This window comes from Chanos chanos, chromosome 6 (genome assembly GCF_902362185.1).
Source record: "Chanos chanos chromosome 6, fChaCha1.1, whole genome shotgun sequence".
NCBI classification, from domain to species: domain Eukaryota; kingdom Metazoa; phylum Chordata; class Actinopteri; order Gonorynchiformes; family Chanidae; genus Chanos; species Chanos chanos.
In genome coordinates, this window is record NC_044500.1 from 20,412,890 (window position 1) to 20,433,066 (window position 20,177).

At 43.8% G+C, this 20,177-nt stretch overlaps 1 protein-coding gene across 2 annotated transcripts; it reads right to left on the reverse strand.

The window, feature by feature from the left end:
* Nucleotides 1-1,276: 1,276 nt before the first annotated feature.
* On the reverse strand, nucleotides 1,277-14,719 carry akap1b (A kinase (PRKA) anchor protein 1b). Of its 2 annotated transcripts, none has more exons than XM_030777132.1 (11): nucleotides 14,618-14,719; nucleotides 8,139-9,913; nucleotides 5,320-5,444; nucleotides 4,779-4,905; nucleotides 3,010-3,137; nucleotides 2,685-2,862; nucleotides 2,418-2,568; nucleotides 2,244-2,311; nucleotides 1,858-1,931; nucleotides 1,621-1,686; nucleotides 1,277-1,347 (listed from the first exon to the last, which is right to left on the reverse strand). In XM_030777132.1, exons 2-11 carry the CDS (start codon nucleotides 9,886-9,888, stop codon nucleotides 1,285-1,287), a joined length of 2,730 nt encoding a protein of 909 aa, XP_030632992.1. In that variant the 5' UTR covers nucleotides 9,889-9,913; nucleotides 14,618-14,719; the 3' UTR covers nucleotides 1,277-1,284. The 2 variants fall into 2 exon arrangements, with proteins under 2 accessions (XP_030632992.1, XP_030632994.1); XM_030777134.1 differs by lacking the exon at nucleotides 14,618-14,719 and adding an exon at nucleotides 12,809-12,832.
* Nucleotides 14,720-20,177: the final 5,458 nt, after the last annotated feature.

Sequence of the window (20,177 nt, forward strand, 5' to 3'; positions counted from 1 at the left end):
GGATAACATGCGTAACAATTAGACACACAGTCTCGCCATTCCAGAATGGGACCAATTTCTCCACTGTCTTCCTTCTGTAGTGTTCTCCTCTGGAGCTCAGTCCAGCCAGAGGTTTAGTGATTTCTGATCCTGAAATAGACACGTAGTGACGACACCTCTTGTTCTGAGCAGCTGGGTGCGGCCAGGAGGAGCGTTCTTCAGATTATGCCACAGAGGCAGTGCTCTGTTCGCGGAGTCACTGCCAGACCTCCCAAAAACTGATAGCTTTCCTCACTTCCCCACCTCCTCTGACGGTAGTGTTATCAGAATCACTGCGCCAGATGCCAAACACGATGGTACAGTGGCGCCTGGGTAAGATGCCCTTACACACTGAAGGCAGTTTGGAAGATGTTTACCAATGGCTGAGAGTGTATGCACGTGTAAGTGAGAGAGAGAGGAGGCAGGGGTGTGGTCTTGTTTTCCCCCCTCGTAAGGCCACAGTGTATTACAGACAGAGAGTTAGGGTAAAAGAACCAGACTTGCACAGAAGGACATCAGCCACAGCTCTTAAAACCCTCTCACACCCCCACCGAGGGACGCCTGTTCTCAAAACCCAGCCCCCCAGCACTCTTAAAGCAGCAGTCGTGTTTTCTCAGTGACTACAGACACCAAACCCAGACAAGGCTTTTCCAAGAAAAACCATCTCAAAATAATTCAGTGAGCATGTGGAATTGAAGGTAGAGGCTTGCAAAAACTGAAGTATGCACAGGACAGAGAGATAGAGTTCGATTTCTCACTGATAGCTTCGACAATCCCCTACAGTGTCGAGACGGTAGTAGCATCAAAAATCCTACTTTTAGTGTACAGTACTTGCGGAGAGAAACACCTCCACAGCGTAGTACTCCAAAGTCAGTTTTGCTTGGAAGGTGTCCGGCTGGACGAAAAAACAAAATTAAAAAAAAACAAAAAAAAAACCATGAACCTTTTATTTAGTTACCATATAGATTCTTCTTTTCATCTCTTAATTTACAAGTACGTGACGGAAAGTTCACATCTTTCCGTTCCTCAGTTCTCAGGGTGAGATTACTGGTGGGATGTTGGCTTACTCTTCATTTTTTTTCAATACAGTACATTGATATCTTTTGCAAACAGGTGCTTAAAAAAAATTCCATAGCCAGTGATGTGCACTTTAGGTATAGAAGAAGGGCTGGGGGGGGGGGGCATGTCAGGAGGGCAGAGATGGCGGGGGAGTGGAGGAGGACAAGAGCAGGGTTAACCGGGGGGGGGGGGGGGGGGGGAGTGGATTTAGAAGCTGTCCACCCAGGTGCCAAAGCCTCGCTCTGCCAAGGTGCGGTTCAGCAACACAAGCTGAAGGAGAGACGGGAATAAAAAAACCCATCAATTTTCAGCATAACTATAAAAATATAACACTTTCAGAAATAGCAATTTAAGTAAACACTCCCAAACAAGCTCAAAATTGACTGTCCCGAAACCGGAGGAGGACGTAATTACATCTGGATCTATCCTGACTTTTACAAGCCCTCTCCAATCAAAAAGGGTCAAAAGGCTTATCTGCTGTTAAGTAACAACACATTACAATACCATATTTTACTAAAAAAACAAAACAAAACAAACACTCACCTCATCTCCAACCATGTTCCATAACTGTACTAACGGCAGGCCTGTGTTATTGTCGTAATTCGTAACCTAAAGTTTAAGTGCAGGGAACTCAGTTAAAGTGGACTGTTAAAGCTTTGAATATTATTGTGAAAATACTATCATCCTCTCTTTTAATTACACAGGTGCACGCACACAGACACTTGCACACACACGCACAGATACTCACAGTCGCACACCTGCACGGACACAGACACTTACCTGTGCAAGCAAAGCTACCCCTCTCGTCATCTCCTCAAGTGCAGAGTTAGCCTCAGCTGAAAATCTATCTTCTCCTACAGAAGATAATGTAACATATAGATAAGTGAAAATGAAAAGACCATTCTATTAGCTAAACACAGCCAAAACCAGACAAACGCTGCACTAATAAAACAAACACGCCTTTACTAAACCAAACACTGCTCTAAAACACTATTTTAATAAACCAGACAAAGGCTTCTCTAACAAACCAGACAAACGCTGCTCTAACAAACCAGACAACCACTGCTCTAATAAACTAGACAAACACTGCTTTAATAAAGACGCAGGAACTACTGAGAAGATGGTTTGATGGTTTAAGTCCAGAGAAGAGCGTGTCTGTACAGTACCTGGGAGAGGGGCGATGTTGTCCAATAACACTTCCGTGCCCTGGAACGGTAACGTCACGAAGTCCGATCTAACATTTGAAGCATAACATTCACATAAATCAGCATGAACTAAAACACATAAAAGACAGCTCCATTAATGCAGAGGAATGAGTGCTAAAAGACCAGGATTCAAACCTTATCTGACGCAAGGTATCGATCTTCACTCTGTCGTAACCGCCGTAGTCGACATAACGGATCTCGACTTCGTTGGAATCTTTGTAGAAAGAGATAACCTGTGCTCTCCACCATGCTCCATCCACAGCTGGTGCAGCACAGATCACACCCACTGAGAGAGAGAGAGAGAGAGAGAGAGAGAGAGAGAGAAATGGCCAAAGCTCTTTGTTATACAAACCTGAGTAACCAACTCTCAAGTGGTTCTTACAGTGGCTGTGTGTGCATTACCTTCAACAGGAGTGGGCAGGGCAGGTGTGCCAGGCTGAGAGTAACACAGGAACATCTGCTGGTCCAAGCTCCGTAGGGCGTGGTACGTAGGGTGAGTGTGCTGCTGGACAAACACATGACCCGCTGACACAATATTCACCACGATCACCTCCACTGTCACGCCACTCGGCAACAGGAGCTTCGGACAGGCAGAAAAGAGAGAGAGAGAGTGTGAGGAGAAAATACGGAGGGAGAAAACCAAAAGAAGAGGAGCCATGATGTAAATGATGAGGTGATCCCAGTCATGACGTCTGGGGGGGGGGGGGGGGGGGGGGGGCAGCCTTACCCAGGACGTCATGGGTAGCGAGGGCAGCGTGAGGGGAAGAGGAGGTGGTGCATACAGGTTGGTCAAGTCCAAGTCTTTGAACTTCTTTCCTATCAAAGCAAGAGCTTTGTCCACTTGCTGTTGTGTCCCTGGATGGAGAAGGAGACTTTCAATACTCTAATCACTTTCAAGATTCAAAGGTAAAGAAAAAGAAAAAGAAAAGAAAAGAAAAAAAAAAAAAAACACACAAGGCCACTGACAATGAACGGTGCTTACGAAGGCACTCTGAGAACCAAGACTCCATGTCAAGAGTCCGTCAAGTTTACAATTATTTCTCCTCAGTTTTTGATCTTCATCATCGACGTCTCTGCCCCAACATACAAACAATACTCCATGTTATGTCATGCAAACAAACAGAACTAAAACATGACCTGACGCTGCTGGTATAATGTTTGGAGGAGGCATTTAGATATTTTCTTTTTGCAGGTAAGTAGCTATTGACAGTTCAAACAATAAACACCTAGACTTCTGAATCTTTCACATGCCTTTGCCAAATTTATATGGGGTTTAGCTGTAACTGGGTGTATGTTTGTATGCATGTTTAACTGTTTGTTATGGAACCTTATGTTTGGTGTGTACTGCCAGCTGAAAAATTTTCCCACCGGCCAAGTGTTAATACAATGTACAGAACTACACAATGTGCGAGAAAATTCACACAAACAGCACGCGATGAAATTCAGACCATGGGACTTTTCTGCACACACTGAATGTTATTTCAAAACTCTTATCCCATCAGATAAGTTCACTTTGGCAAAGCAAAGTGTCTGTTGGTCAGCCAGCAAATTAACATTCAGCATTTCGCCCCCTGCCATATTCAAAATGTACTGAACTGTGACCTAGTACATTGCAATCTCTGAACCATTATGTCCCTCAACACACACCTGATGGACAGCAGCCTTACAGTCAAAGTGCAAAAACTGTCTAGATCCAGGTTGCGGCTCTCAAGGTCATTCAAGGTCATTAACCTTTTTTTTTGTTGTTCTTTAGCCACTTAAACAGCATAGCTCTGACTTTGTGCTGCCTGTGATCAGGCTGAAAGGAAAACCTGCTGGCCTCTGCAGAAAAACTGCCTCAGATAAGCTCACCTAAGGACTTTTGACTGTACTTTGCTATTTTTGTTTTTTTCTTCTTTTCCCAGCGTTGCCCAGCAGTACCAAACAGAAACCTGATGCCTAAGGGGGGGGGGGGGGGGGGGGGGGGGGGGGTGGCGTTCTTAGAAAGCCTGGCTCTGAGAGGTCAATGCCAATCCCAACATATTCCCTTCAGAGCCACTCATTTCCAATGGACATTTCTCATGCAGGAAAATCTTTCCTCCCACATGGCCTTGGAGTCTTATTGGAAAGCTCAAAAAGCAATTCACATCATTGCTCTTGCTAGGGTTCTTACATTAATCAAGCTCCTCCACACTACTGGAGGTAGTTAGAGACACTTATATTACAGATAGTCAGCTAACCAGCTATCCAACTGAACCAATCCAAATTTCTCACTGACTTGGCAAAGTTGCACTTGGCACTTTGCACTGAAGTGGCCAAGAAAGAAGAAGGAGGGGAAAAAAAACACCCTGATCTTCCAGCCTGGTAAAACTGGAGCATGTTTTACTCTTTGTTGTAGGATTCACAGACGCTTTCCAAAATCTATTAACATACAGCAACCCGCTGACCAATGACTTGCCAGGGCATATGTTTCTCCACCAATCACAGTGTGTCACACTTACAGGAAGGCTAACTCACCTTCTATGTGGCAGATTTGAAACTCTTGAGTGTAAGGCAGAGTGGAGATGTAGATCTTTGCTCCGGAGCTCTGTTTTAGGAAGCTCACATATCTCCCCTGTTTTCCAATCAGTCTGCCCACCAGATGCTGGAAAAGACAGGGAGAGGGAGGAACAGATCTGTTACAGACTTACAGTTTTGTTAGTTTAAAAAATAAATAAATAAAACAAAGTACAACCAAGTTGTGAGGTGCTCATTCTAGACAATGCTGCCATCCTGTTATCCACACTCACAGACCGACCTAGACAGGCTCAGACATTGTGGTCAACCAAGCAACTGTTATCACTGACTTTCATTCACAAACAAACCTCTGAAGTTCTGTCACAACCATGAGAACTCTAACAAATATTTAAGAATGTTTCCGTTTGTCAGAGATATAGACACTAGACTTTTTACAAGGTTTATCAATACTGTTTCTTTAGGCTGGCACAGAATTCAGGATGTCTGAGGTGGAATCTGTGTTTGTGTGTGTCTGTGTGTACGCTGAGGGGTGCAACCTCACCTTTGGCACCTCAATCTCCCACACAATGAGTTCAGAGTTCTGTGATTGGCTGCCACTCTGTTGGCCTTCTCCAGTCCCCAAGGTGCATCCGCTGTCCACTGAATCCATGCTGTTCACATCTGAACCTGGTTTCAGAAAACACACACACTCACATTTATATTTATTTTACTGTTCTAAGGAAACCTTTGAAAGCACTTTACCACCAAAAATCCACCACCCTCCTTTTCCAGAAAAATCTACCATGATGAGAAAGACACCAAACCCTCGGCTGAAGACATTCCAGTAGATCTGAGCAGCATGACCTGACGACACAGGTTGAGTTTCCTTCCCACTGGAGGGAGAAACAAACACCACCATCTGAAACTAACTGCAAGGGACAGGCTCTGCCTTCACACGCCCCTGCAGGAGTGCTTAGGGAGGAAGGCCAACAGACACCTGCCAGTACTACCTCTTCCCAGCATTAAAGACGCACAGACAGTCACTCTATACCGGCTCTTCCTCCTTTACCAAGCAACAGGTAACTACAACAAACAGACCTAAAAAGGCTCTGCTGATACATGATTGAAAAAAAAAAAGGCTCAACTGTAGCAAATGCATGACTGTCAAAATGCAGATGATTCTCCACAAACAAACACTCTCTGGATATGAACATGCTGTTGGTAGACAGATCCTATTCAAAAGCTCTTCCTGCAGATGTGCAGAGAGACGTTATGCCCTCTGTTTCTACCCTAAACACAGCTCTTAACGTGCGAGGTGCACTTCACAGGCAAATAGCCTCTGCCTGCAGGGACAAACAGAGCTGTCTAAATGTAGCCTGACAATTAGACAGCTCTAATTCACCTGACAAAACTGTGAAGTAAAACTGGTGTGTCTGGGAGAAGCTCCACATCACAGTCAGTGTTTCTGTGGATTCTGAATCCTTGGATATACCGAGGAAAGACGAAAAAAACACAGGCAGGTTCACAGGTCAAGTGTGAGGAGCCAGTATACTGGTAACCAACTGAAACCAGCTTACCTTGGCAAAATGATAATAATAAACAGATGATTAAGAAAATGATTCAGCTTTAGTACTCCTATTCAGTTAATTTAAAAAAAAAAAAAAAAAAAGGCCGAATGCCCCTGTACTTTGCACTCATATCCACGTTACTTTTGCAGGTCGACAGCTCTCTTTTTTCCAGATCCATCCTTTCTGTTTCATCAGTGCCACAGTTCATGGTTTGACCGCCAGCAATGTCAAATGGGAGTTTTCTGCATTTTCTCTTTACAGCCAGTGAGTCTAAGCCTCCTGTGGTTGTCTTTAGTCTGCTGTTTGCATCTGGATGGGCTGTACAAACCAGACAGCAGAAGGGTTTTTTTTTGGCAGGTGAACCCCTGACCTGCTGACTTAAATAAGTGGAGAATTAAAGAGTTTAAAAATATTTTTGCTCATCACTTTTATATTATTTGCTTTCAAAGCCACTACAGATCAACACGGATACAACTCTAGAACAAAAAAGTGAAAGGATAAACTCAGTGACAAAGCACTTCAGTGACAATAGATAAATAAACCGGCAAATAGATAGGTTAGTGAAAATGGACAAAATAAAACCAATTTCACTCAGCCCTGCTCTTATGGTACTGAGTACCACTGGAACCTGACCTACAGTCAATTGCTATTCTTTTTTTTTTAAATCCTGCACAAATTACTACTCATTTCAGTTGGGATTTTGTTTTGGGGTCGTCTTGGGCTAGTTTTGGGTATTTCTGGACCAATTCGACCAAACCAGTTCAACTTTAGAGAGAATGAAAACCCCTTTTAGCAGAAATGCATGTGTGCTTTTTCACTGACAGGCGGCTTGTCGTGGGGATCATGTCTTTTAAGTATGTGGCTTTTAGGAGCTATATCAGTTCTCAGGGGTCAAAGCTCAGCAGGGGAAGGTCACAGAGGAACAGTAGCTGGAGCTCACTTCACACTCAGCTAGTTCCACTCCAAATCTCCCCACACCAACACAGGTGCTTCCTGTCACCAATCAGACGTGAAATTACACCTCCGCCCACCCACACATGCCAAGCTGAGGTGACTATTCAAATCCGACCAGAACCGGCTTCGCCGGGTTAGGAGGCCGTAACAGAACAAGCTGTAAGCATGGACCTGCGCAGACAGGAGAGGTCTGATCGCGTGACCTGTGGCACTGGGAATCTGAGCTGTTGAGACGACTGTACACAGGTAATAAAATTAAACCCACAGTCTCTGAGTTTGGAGAAACACTGATCCTTACACACACTCACACACGCTCTATTGTTTCAGACCACTGTGCGCAACATGCTTAAAAAAAGAAAAGAAAGATGCAAATCCATCACAGAGTTACAGGCCTATTATTCAAAATGGCAGGAGCACATGAAAATTTCATTTGAACAACTACTGTATACCATTACTGTATATGGAAGACAGGGTTTGGAGTTTGAATGATCATTTTCAGATGTTCAGCTACATGTAAATCAAATCATGGCCTGATACTTCAATAAATTACATCTAAGAGAAAGCAACCCAATTTGAGATTGTCCATTTTCTCCATAATGTATTAGATCTGTCATTAGGCCTCCCTTAACATGCATTGCAACGAATCTGCCATTTTAGTTAAAAATCAGAATAACAGATATAAGAGGTTTGTGAAATATGCTACTACCTCTTTATGGTTCAAAAACCTGATTGTGGCTGTACAATGTGACCCTAATGTTCACTTTCATATTGGTATACCACCAAGGATCAAAAAACAAGGTAATTTCTATGACTGAGCTGATGGACGACTGTCTATAGCCAATGAGGACACAGGACTCACCTCCAGACTGGTCAGCGTCTGTCTCATTGGTTGTGTGTGCTCCGTTCCTGAGGCCTGTGCCGTTCAGCCTGGTCTCATCGGCAGCGGCCGCCGCAGAAGCGGCAGCAGCAACGTGCTCCGTCGTCAACGGCGATGTAATCTCCTTGAGGGCTCCAACCCCAGGGCTTCTCCGAAAGCTCTCCTCCTTGCCTTCCGAATCCCTTGACATCCCTGATATCTGCATGAGGTCCTCTTTGCTCTCAGGCAACGCCGAGGACAACCCAGAGCTGTGAAGGAGGTCCTCCGTGCTGGTGCCGTCCTCGGACTGACACGTGCTACATCCGGAATCTTCCGCCACTGCTGCCGCGTCTTCAGCCTGGAGCTTGGCCAACACCGGACTGGCCTCTAGGACTCCTTGTGCACTCCTCACTGAATGGCCTCTCCTCTCACTCTCCTTAGACTTGCTGCTAGTGTCCTTCAGTGGATCCCACGCTGAAGTTGCTAGACAGCCATTAACCACCTCTTCCCTATCTGTGTGGGTCACTGAGGAAGAGGTCCTCTCAGTCACGGGCTGCGTCCTTCCCCTCGCAACTTCTTCGTGTACTCCACTCAGCCTCCCGTTGAAGGACGGCGTGCCGCTGCTTCCAGGCTCCGTTGTCCTAAAACTTCCCGACTCTGCCTCGCGGCTGTCAATCGTCATGACCTCCTGGGTGGCTGCCGAGATGACCTCTGTGATCAGACCTGCCGCGAGGCGCTGGAGCTCCTCTATGCTTTCACCTCCCTCCATTGGCTGAGCCGGCACTCCATTCTCCTGGAGCTGCTGAGTGCCCAAGTCCTCCGCAGTGGAAGCCTCAGTGGCAGGTGTGCTGGTGGAGAAATGAGAAGGTGAGGCAAGCGCTGAAGGGGTCTCTGGACAGAAAGGTTCTTGTTTGGATGCAAGGGGGGTAGCAGACAGATCTCTTTCAGCAGCTGTGGGGGGTAATTCTTGTTTGGTGGAAGAGAGGCCGTCTTTCGCCAAGTCGGCTTGCAGGTTTTCCGCAAACGAAAGAGTAATTTCCTCTGCAGCCACCTCCCCCTCCGGTTCCGGTCTTTCCGCTTTCGCCAGCTCTGCGCTGGTGGTAACTGCACTGACTACTCCAGAGACAGCAACAGGTACTGGGGTGGACTCCTTGGTGGTAGGTTCCTCTCTGTTTACCGTCTTCTCCAGTGACTGTGTATCCAAGGCAGTGATGGTTGGCTCTCTTCCTGCAAGTGACTGCTCTAGATCGCCAACAACACTTCCCTCTGGTCCCTTCTGTTGAGGCTTGCCGCCCACCGTCTCTGAGAGGTGTGCGGTTAAGACGGGCTGTTTTTGCCTGACAGTCTCCGGAAGGCTCTGCTGAGGTTCTATTGTCGCTTTATCGATATGGGGAAGGGAATCCAGCTCTCTCTGCAGCGTTGTGGCCAGAGAAGGCTGTTCTTCTGACACTGCCTTTGAGGCTGGGACGTGGACTTGTGCTACAACCTCCTGCTGTTCTACAAGCTTCTGCTCTTTGGCCTTCGCTTTGTCTCTGCTCGTCCTACGGTGTGTGCCGCCCGCAGACGGGCAACCCTTGTCCACCATCCCATTGCTGCCCTCGCTAGGTGAAGCCAACAGGCTCACCGATCCCCCCTCTTGGCTGTCATGGCTGGTGATCCGTCCTTTCTTACGGGAGATGTACCACCACCAACCTATTAGCGCTAGGACCCCAGGAAGTGTGTACGGGACAAAGGACCGGAACCTCAGCGGCATCTCCTCAGGACCCTATCTACTACACCTGTCGGAACAACAGAGAAAAGTGCATTACCCACAAAATACTATTCAAAGAAAAAAAAAACACATTTGAAATTGCCATTATTCCACTGTACTATTACAGCACTCAGCCCTCAAACAGCACACAGAAATTAAGCACAAGGGGTTCACATACTGTCATGAAATATCAGAGAGACTCTACAGCTAACACAACTGTACACTCTCTGTACAAGACACTGCAAGGGTGGGTCAGATTCTCAACAGGATGCCACATACTACGACCATGTTCACACAGCTCTGAGTACTACTGCGAAACTGATACACGCTGCCGCTACGAGATATTATGAAGTCGCTTTAAGATGGGACAAAAACAACTCTGAAATGTTTCAAAGGCTGCAGGCAAGGTCAATGCAAAGCACAAAACAAAAATGATAACTGGATAAAGAAAGGGGGGGAAAAAATACATTTCTATCAATAAATCAGATGGATTACCATCAAGATGTAACACAACAGACTTAACCATTCAACAGAGGGCAGGAAATTATTTATTATCTGGCCTGTATACGATGCTACTCAGCAGTTTGCCCCATGTCTAATTTCCAGCAGCAAACTATTAAACTATTTAAATTCAAATACCTAAATGGTTTTGGGAGACAAACATAAATCATATTTTACATTACTGGTGAAATACCAGTCAATGCACCAGCCCGTCATTTCTTGCTCTGTGGTACATGAGCGTAGATAACCACACTCACGTAACACGTTCTCTTACAGCAGAACGGTCTCAAAGAAAAAAAAAAAAGGGGGGGAGGTTTCTCCAGAGCTACGACGGAACGTTTATGTTAGTGCCACAAGGACTGAGGTTTGAACTGACTGGCTGTCAGAACTGCCTGTCCAACTCCACCAGCTTTGATTGGTTGAGGAGAGCACTGTCTCTCTGTGTTAAAAAAAGGACATGGAGGCATGCCTTTCCTTAACTGAACCAAAGCAGCATAGCCTGTACAAGGAAGGAATGTGTCGTAGGGGTGACACCAACTCCCTCCCTACCTCCTCTCTGAAAGGCTGCAAGGAAGCACGGGGGCTTCCACTGCCCTTCAGCATTGATATTCCGAGTCAGGGATGGCAGGCAGCTAGCCACTGCCATTCCACCTGGACTCTGATCCTACAAGATCTGGGCGTGCCAAAGCCTCAGAGTGCAGGGCTCAGAACACACCGTGCCTAAACAGTAAACAGGCCTGCGATCTAGCTCACAAACCTGAAAACACATAGGGTATTTTTTTTTTTTTTCAACGCATGCTGAAGTTACTCGTTTATATCACAAATAATCAGATGCACTCGCAGTGGATAGCTGAGGTGCCAACTTCTTAAAGGACAACAAATGCATGCAGACAAAATAAGTTGACAATTCTGTTAAGGGTCACCCGAGGTAACCTGCCTCTTGTCAATATACAGATACAGAGCAAGTCAAACAAGCCTCACCAAATCAGAGACAAAAAAAAAAAAAGGACCACAGAATCTCCAGAGCTCAGTAATATGTATGTCTCAACGGCAGGCTAAGTGCACAACGTAGTCAGAGGACCTTAATACAGAGATTTCAAGGCTAAGAGGCTCAGAGATGAATGACGTTAGATTAAGAGCGACACCTCAATGGTGTGATGTGCTGGTTCCTCCTTCAGGTCGGACTGAGGTCACTTACGACAAAAGGAAACCAGGTCGAAAGCCCAGCTGAGAATACTGGACAGGTTGAAGCAAGGAGATCTTTTTTTACTGGGTTTATAGGCCAACAGACCAATGGTTACTAGCGATAAGCAAAGCAAGGAAATGAAATGCAGTTACCAGAGGAAACAAATGTTTGTGACTGACAGCTTTGCAAGTCACCATAGGAATGCTGTAAATGACATCTGGTTAATCTTTGAGGATCAATACTTGACACTGAACAAAGACTTCCTTTCACTTGCCAAATGGCATATCGTAATATGCAAACAAAATCAAAGCGGGACCAACCAGATTTGCACTGAATTGGTTCCCATGTCCCTGAAATGCATGTGTGCAGTCACTGAAGTTCCAGTGAACAATGCTGCAGACGGCTGGTTACTGGGAGTTGTGAACTGGAGGGAAATAGACCTAAATGTGACTGGAAAAGGGTGGGTAATCCAGTACTCACTCACTTTTCCCTCAGTAAAGGCCCGTTGGGGCACCCATTTGGCCTCCTTACACCCCCAATACACAAACAGACGCAGAAGTGCAAAGAGAAACAGGTGACCATGAAACAGAACATGCCACATCACAGGTGATTCGTTTCCATTTGAGGGTCAGGTCCTAACATCAGCGCTTGACAGTAAAGATAGCGCAATCACTGGAGAAGGCCAGCCTCAAAAATGACACAAGGGCTACTATCAAAACTGGACATCTGAGATGCACCAATAAACAGTTAGCACAACCCAACTGTGTCACAGAAGTAACACCACTGAATTTTTAATGTTCAGTCACCTGCACTGCTTTTCCACTCAAACCGCTTATATGACCTATTCAAGAGTTACAGAAATAACTTCATTTTCATCCAATGAAATTAACAATGACCTTTGCATTGTCTCACAGTGAGTACTGTGTATAATTTACTCCAATATTCATATTCCTAATACTCTGTACAGGATGCAAATATTTTAACAGCAAACTAGAGTTAATGAATGGATACATACAGCACACAGAAGCGTTTGAAATTATTTACAACGTCTAGTTTAACAGAAGGAGAAAAACAAATATTACTCTTCCCTAACTCTGAGGAGTTTATATGGAACACAAAACAACGGCAGACATCTAGAAACACAGAGTTCACCTACAGTTCTACCTTGCTGTTCAAGAGCAAAATCACTTTAGCTTGTCAACCATAACGATATATACACAGGTGCGATGTGAATACCTTAATATATCGGGATGAGGAGACAGCGTTAAATACATTATAGTTAAAAGGAAAAATCCAAAGGCAGGGAGCCGTTATTACTGCGGTTTGCGGTGACAAACTTTATCCTGTACATAATCGGCAACCGCGGTTCCTCAGACATTCACCTTCGATAAGGTTAAATAAACGCCCACAAAGTTACAACTGACACTACACGCACACCATCATGGCCTGAGCGCGTGTGTGCAAACTTGAGTCAGGAATCAAGCGACGCTCCTGTACGACCTTGGGGGTAGATAACGACGGGGTCACTGTATTTGCTCAACGCGTTAGCTGCAAACCACAGAGACGACTGAGCAGCGGCAGTGTAAGCAGCTTATTAGTGTTGCTGCATTTAGAATACAAAGCAACCTTCACCGTGAGCCCCCGATGGTAATTACGCACCAAATCGAATCCAGCTTGCCGGTTGTCTCAGCTAGTTAACCGGTACATTGAAAACGTAACCGCATAGATCATTTTTAATGCTGTCGTCCGTCAACAGCAGTTACATATAAATTATGAAACAAGTAGCATGCACATGCATTTTGTCCTATTTGCAGTATATGACAAAGCGAGGGGAATTAAAAGTACGATTTACCAAGATCAACCTACCAGGACTAGATGCTTCGTTACTTTAGCTTACCTCGAGGTTGCAACTGGCAACATAGTATATGCTAGCAAATTAGCCGACTACTGTAGCGACCATTCAAAAATCCCGAATTCTGTATGTGAATGGCAAAATACAGCAAGGCGACCTTGTCAGTCCGATATTACGCAAGGTTCAGTTAATTAATTATACGAGTGAGATGCTAAGTTTACCGACAGCCAAACAAATCAAATAACGAACAAGCTATTGAACAGATGCTGACCTACAGTAGTAATATGACTGAAGCATGGTAGGCCGCGGCGCGCGATGAATTACAACGAGTCCAGCAAACTACACCGCGAGGAAGGAATAGTCTGATGATGTCATCCAGAGGTATCCTAGAGTGAGCGTGCAAGTACACAAGGACTGCTAACCGCCGCGTGTAGATACTTCTGTCTCGTCACCTGCATGCGAGAATACCTGTAAACAACTCGTAAACATTTTGAGGCTGATGGCTCTGATCGTTTTGGAAAGCCTGGTTCTTCAAATATTGCTCTCAATGCCTAGCACCACCTTAACTACTGCAGCATGTCAAGCTGTAAACGTGCATGGAGTTTCGCAACAGTCATATATAAGACACTTGTGAGAAAACCAGTGTCTCCGAAAAAAACTAAAGCAAAACGATACAAACAGGCAATAAACAAAAATGGTTCATGTATAATAATGTCCCCGACAATGGAGACTCGGCCGAAACCTTCAATGCAAGGGACTCCTGGTTATGCTAGCCACACAACTTGCCTGCCAAAAGGCAGTCAGAACACTCGTGGAGGTTAGCAAGCTACAGTCAATATTAGCAAGAGAGCTAATGAACATTTTCCAAGGCTGGGGTGGAAGCCATAATTAGTTATCTAACAGCCCCATTTTATATATAGATAGCACGCGTGCAATCTTGGCAAGGATACAGATATAAAAAGCACTGATTTTTTTCATTGTAGTGAAGGCAATTGGAATGGCTTGCCCACTTGGCCATATAAATGTTACATAGAGGGCAACACGATACAGTAAATGAAAGAAGCTAGCTAGCTAACTAGCCCGCAGAGAGGCTAGCGAGCTAACTTGTTTGGTTAAACGTTAAAGAATAAACAGGTCGTTTGCCGTCCTGTATGCTGTCAACGCCACAGAGCATACATTCGAAATATACGTACTGTGTTTAAATGTCCTTGGCACCGCCACTGTGAACTGCAGTCTTGTAAGATAATGTTACGTATTCTCGGCCCTGTACAATCCCAGCGTGTCCCCCAGTTCAATGTGTCTGTCTCTTTCTCTCACCTCCCCACGTGTTGACCGTCCGAACGGCACACTCTAAAAACAGATCCATCAGCTGATCAAATCCCGCGATAACTGCAGCTGACGAGAGGCTTTGAAGTCTCGTTAAACTATCTACCTCAATTCAAACTATTTTACTAAAATTATCCTCTCAGTAAATTGCTTAAGTTGCGTTCCAGTAGTTGATTAACGGGACTGACTGCGAAGCGACAAACTCAAGACTTTTCCGCAATTGATAAACAGTCCTTTTTCATCATTCTTGTGGCTGATGACGCTGAATGAACACATGTCCCATCGCCCCGGCGTTTCATTCATCAATTTGTGCATCCTACTTTATCACTCCAACATGTTTTCACCTGTCTTGTTCGTGTGTGAGAAGACCTAGGCGGATTACAAATGTATCAGTTTGAGGAGCGAAAAGTCTATAAACGGGATGATAGTTACGATAAAAGAAACAACGTTTCTATAAGGAAGCCCTTAACGATGAAAATTCAATCATAAACATTTTCATAATGTTGAGATAGACACCTTGGACTTCAAGGGTGACTCCAATAAGACTGACATTTAACTAAAAACATCCAAAAACAAAACAAGTAATATTTCAAAACCCCACACACAGCCCACATCTCTGTAGGGAACGTTAAAGCCAAGGGTAAAAGCCCTTTAGTTTATTCATGTTTACATTGGAATTCCAGGTGCTGTGACGTCGTTCCATCACATTGTCATCCCTTCGACAGAGCACGTTTATTGCGCACACTCTACATCAAAGCTCCACGAGTCATGTCAAGAGACAGAAGAAACTACAGAAGTATCCAGGAGACAGTCCAATATCCAAACGGACGGATTTTTTTTAAAAAAGCCCTCTAAAATTTACACAAATCAATACATTTTGTTTTCATTTACAATTTGGTTGAGACAAGTTTTTTTAATGATTTTTTTTTCCCACGGGCAGCTGTCATCTATGTTTCGAATGCCCCCCCCATACAATTTCACTGCACACTGTAGTGACAGGGTAGAGGGAAACTTTTATTACCAACACTGGAATAATTAAATTGGCATGTTATACATGTACAGCAACTAACCGCTTTACAAAAAAGCAAGTAGTACAATGTCACATATATTTACAGTAGTATATATATACTTTCTTCCAATTTTACACAAAATATTTACAGAGGAAACATGTAATGCTTAAAAAAACAAAACAAAACCAAAAACAACAACAAACAACAAACAAACTCATGTGGCTGATGCTTCAGACAAACACTTAGTCTTGCATAAAAAAATGACACTTTTTTTCCCTTCCCCCTCAGGGATTCAACACGACACAACCATTGTCTGTGATAAAGAACAGGGTGAGACTTCCACTCATTGCTCATTCATCCTTCAGGAGGCTATGGGTGAAAACACGCTTCAACTTCAGCACAACCTCGGTCAGCAGCCTCAGCAAGCGTACCATGCATTGACTTCACGTCGTAAAAGTATGCCAGAATAAAGGCTCTGACCTGAACCGTCTCAGTAATGACAAACGTACCATGCATTGACTTCATGTCGTAAAAGTACGCCAAAATACAGGGTCTGTCCTGAACTGTCTCAGTAATGACAAGGGCATGGCAAGAGTATGGCAAGTCTAATGTGGTTAGCAGATTAATGAAGGTGCTGAGAAAGCAGTGATGTTGTTCAGTAATGTGTTGTGTCCTGAGTGTGTCCAGCTTCTATCTGTACATATACTGCCAAGTGTTTACTCAGAATGGAAAGTTCCTTTCACTCTGAGACAAAGGGCTCAATACAATGCTAATGAGCGGGAACTGGGAACAACGCTAAATGGGTGACGGACTGAGAGAATCTGAACTGTGTTCCAACTCAACTGCTCCTCAGAAGCAAATTATAAATCTGTGATGAATATGTCACACCGTTAATTTATTTGGTAGTGGGTGGGGGTATGATATTTCATTGTTTAGGAGTTGAATGTGTGTGTGAGGGGGGCAAAAAAAGCTACAGAGAGCAGCACAAAAAATCACCTTTGTTTCATTATTCTTTTTCATTAGTTGAGGTACATACTGGAGAAAAAAACTGTCACTTTTAGTATTCACATCTGCATAAACGCAACACCAAACCAACTAACCACAGTGATCTGGGGTAGAAAAAAGATTACAATGTTTTCCAATTTTGTCACTGGGAAATGAGCCATATTTTAAAAGAAAAGGAAAATGGCCAAACAACAAACGAGAAATATTGACAAGGTAAAAGACACTATAATAAGCACTCAGTCCTTTGGTCCGTGTTCCCTTAAGATAACTCAAATGGCATAAGAACAATTCTGAATCATGTGAGGGTATCTCTAAGATAAGTTATTAGAGTTTTTAAGGCAGACTAATTCCCTTTGTAAGTCTTTTCTCTCTGAAACGATGGACCAAACGTGACAACCACACAAGCAAACTAAAAGAATCACAAAACAAAGAAGGAACAAACCAAATAAGCAGAGTGGAGTTTGTAAAGGCATGCAAACATACTGTTACACAGAAACTGTAATCTAAATGAGGCTATGTGCTTATGTCCTTATGGTTGACTTTTAGCCTTCCTTCGCTATTTCATCTTTTCCCTGGCTGATCTGATATTTTTGGCCTTAATTTGGCTTGAGCTGTATACATAGTATATTTTCCAAACAAAAGTTGATTCTATTGTTTTGAATTTCCTCTGTGGTCAACCAGCCCGACAAAGACATCCAAGGTATTCCTGTGACGGCAGTGGAGAAAACTAAACCCTGGCACGTAGTTGAGAAAGGCTCATAATGCGTCAGAAATCTCAGACACATCCAGCGGAAAACAATGGCATTTCTGAGACGTGGACACAATTCAATTTCATACTGAAGAGTGATGACACAGCAGCCAAGTTAATACACAGAGACTGTAAGCAGTGTGGTGACTGACTGCAGTGAAGACATACAACCTTCGCTGTGGCCAAGCCACACCTGGTTGCCATGACGTCAGAACAATAAAAGGGAAAAAGATATACACACACACACACACACACACACACACACACACACACACACACACACACACACATATATATATATATATATATATATATATATATATATATATATATACATACACACACACACACACATACACACACACACACATTATAGTAGTAAATGATCAGTCATGGAAAAAGACAAAAATATGAAAACATACATACAAACATTTAGAACGAAAAAAAGGCTAACATTTAAATGTCAGTTTAAAATACTTTCTTTTTTTTATGAAAAATAATTCTTTCCCTATTGCAAACTAGTCTTTGGTGCCATGCCATTGCTAAGTCTGTCTCTCTGTATCAGGGGGAAAATGGAGACCAATCCCGTTAACGAGATTGAGATCAGCAGACAAAACAATCCCTAATCGAAAAGGCCGACTGGCAGCTGAGTGTAAAGACCCCTTTCAAAGGGCACTCTCCGTTTAAATATTAGTGCCGTTAGAACGCACAAGCTCATGGCAGATGACAAAACAACAGCCCCTGAAATTAAAACAAAAAAGCTTCAGTTGAGATCACTGGCATCGTATCTAATCACACTTACACATTAACGCAGTGCATTCAACGTTCCCTTCCCAACCAAAAACCCAAAAAGTGTGTGTATACACCCACCCCCCCCCCCCCCCCCAACGCTTTCTTAGAGTTGACTGTTACTATGACAACAAATCAGTTGCACTGTTAGAATTCCAACAGAAACATTTTACCATTTTTTCCATGAATATTTTTCCGCAATGTCCCAACCACACACTGATAGTGTCAAACCAAAATCAAGCCATAATTCGCAACTGATTAAAAAAAAAAAGGAAGAAAAAAAAAGACACATCTACTATTTACATTTTTGTCTTATTCTTCTAGTGTCTTCTTGTTTTATGTGTTGAACGAATGATGTTTTAAAAGAGATACTTCATTTGTTTTCCCGAAGGACTATCTACCTTTTACCGAATAAATACATTTTAGGCTAATGGTGTTGGGATATTTGAAGATTGCATTACTGTTACTGTGTACAATGACAGAATGGACAAACCAACAGAACATAGATCTTCTAATTAGTACCTGTTCTTCCCTTCCTTAGCAATGTCTCCTTTATTATTGTCATTAATGTTATTATTATTATACAAACTATACACATCTGAAAACCCTGACAAAGGCACACCATGAATAAAATGACGACCCAAAACATGAGCATTATTATCATACATGTAACTATTACATATATACACCTGGTGGGGGAAGTGGGGATGGGATAGGGTGGGGTGAGTTCAGAGTGACATCTCAATCCAAGCCTAGACCCTCAGCCTGTGGATGGATGACTGGGATCCTTTACTGACAGCCCCCTTTCAGCATGTCCATTAGTTTGGCTGAATAAAAGAGACTTGTCTTTGAGGTCACCGACTATGCATACTGACCCCAAGGACTTAGAGGTCGTCAGTCAGCAAAGTAAACCACGTCTGGCCAAAGAAGTTATGTTGTGACATAAATGTGACTGCATTAGACATAAAGTAATGTATGGAAAAATCCTGGCCAAAAGTGGGATTCCTCATTTTTCTCCTCCAAGTGGATATCCTCAACTTTGAACAGAATGCTCTTCTAAAGTTATACGGCTATCTGAGACATACCCTCCAGGTGGCGCTGTAGTGGTTTTATGTTAGAGATCTCGGCCTTGGTGTTTATCTGACGCCAAACCATGGAAACTCAAGCCTCATTATGGAGCAACTGTACTCCAAAGCTTCAATCATGCCCTGAAAGAGATCCTCAACAAGATTTTCATCATGGACAGAGTCTTCACAAACGTGGTTTTGCTGTCTTCTCAGACTCACGCAATGGGGATGAAAAAAGAGGCACCTACCCCCGGAATCAGAGGAAGATGTGCAAGTTTACCATGCTAGCTTTTTTCTCTCTCTCTCTCTCTCTCTCTCCCCCTTCTCTCTGTGCACTGGTTATAAAAAACTTCTTGAGATGGCCGACTTCAAAAAATGGCTTTTGAGGAAAGCCATTCATAATCCTGTTGTAAGGCTAGCTTCCTCTGCAGGCGTGCTGAAGGATTCCAGACACGGCACTATGCAGGTACATATCGACCCTGAATTGAAATTCAGACTATCTGTTTTGATGATGTGTCCCAGCAACCTCTTTACATTCAGTCTTTGACCCATATCTTACTATCTCTCCAAAAAAACGCAAATTCCTCAATTCATTCCCCTCTTCAGTGAAACTGAATTTCAAAAAGTCCCAAAAGAAAAAAAAAAAGGGGGTGGGGAAAAAAAAAAACAGATGTTTGTGAACAAAGACATGACTCGCAGCATGAAAATTAGTGTGAGAGTTTGTGGTGTTGGTGGAATGGGACAATTGGGGTTGAAGGGAGACCCGGCTGGAGGTGGAGGTGAGGTGAGGTGGGGGGCACGTCTCTGT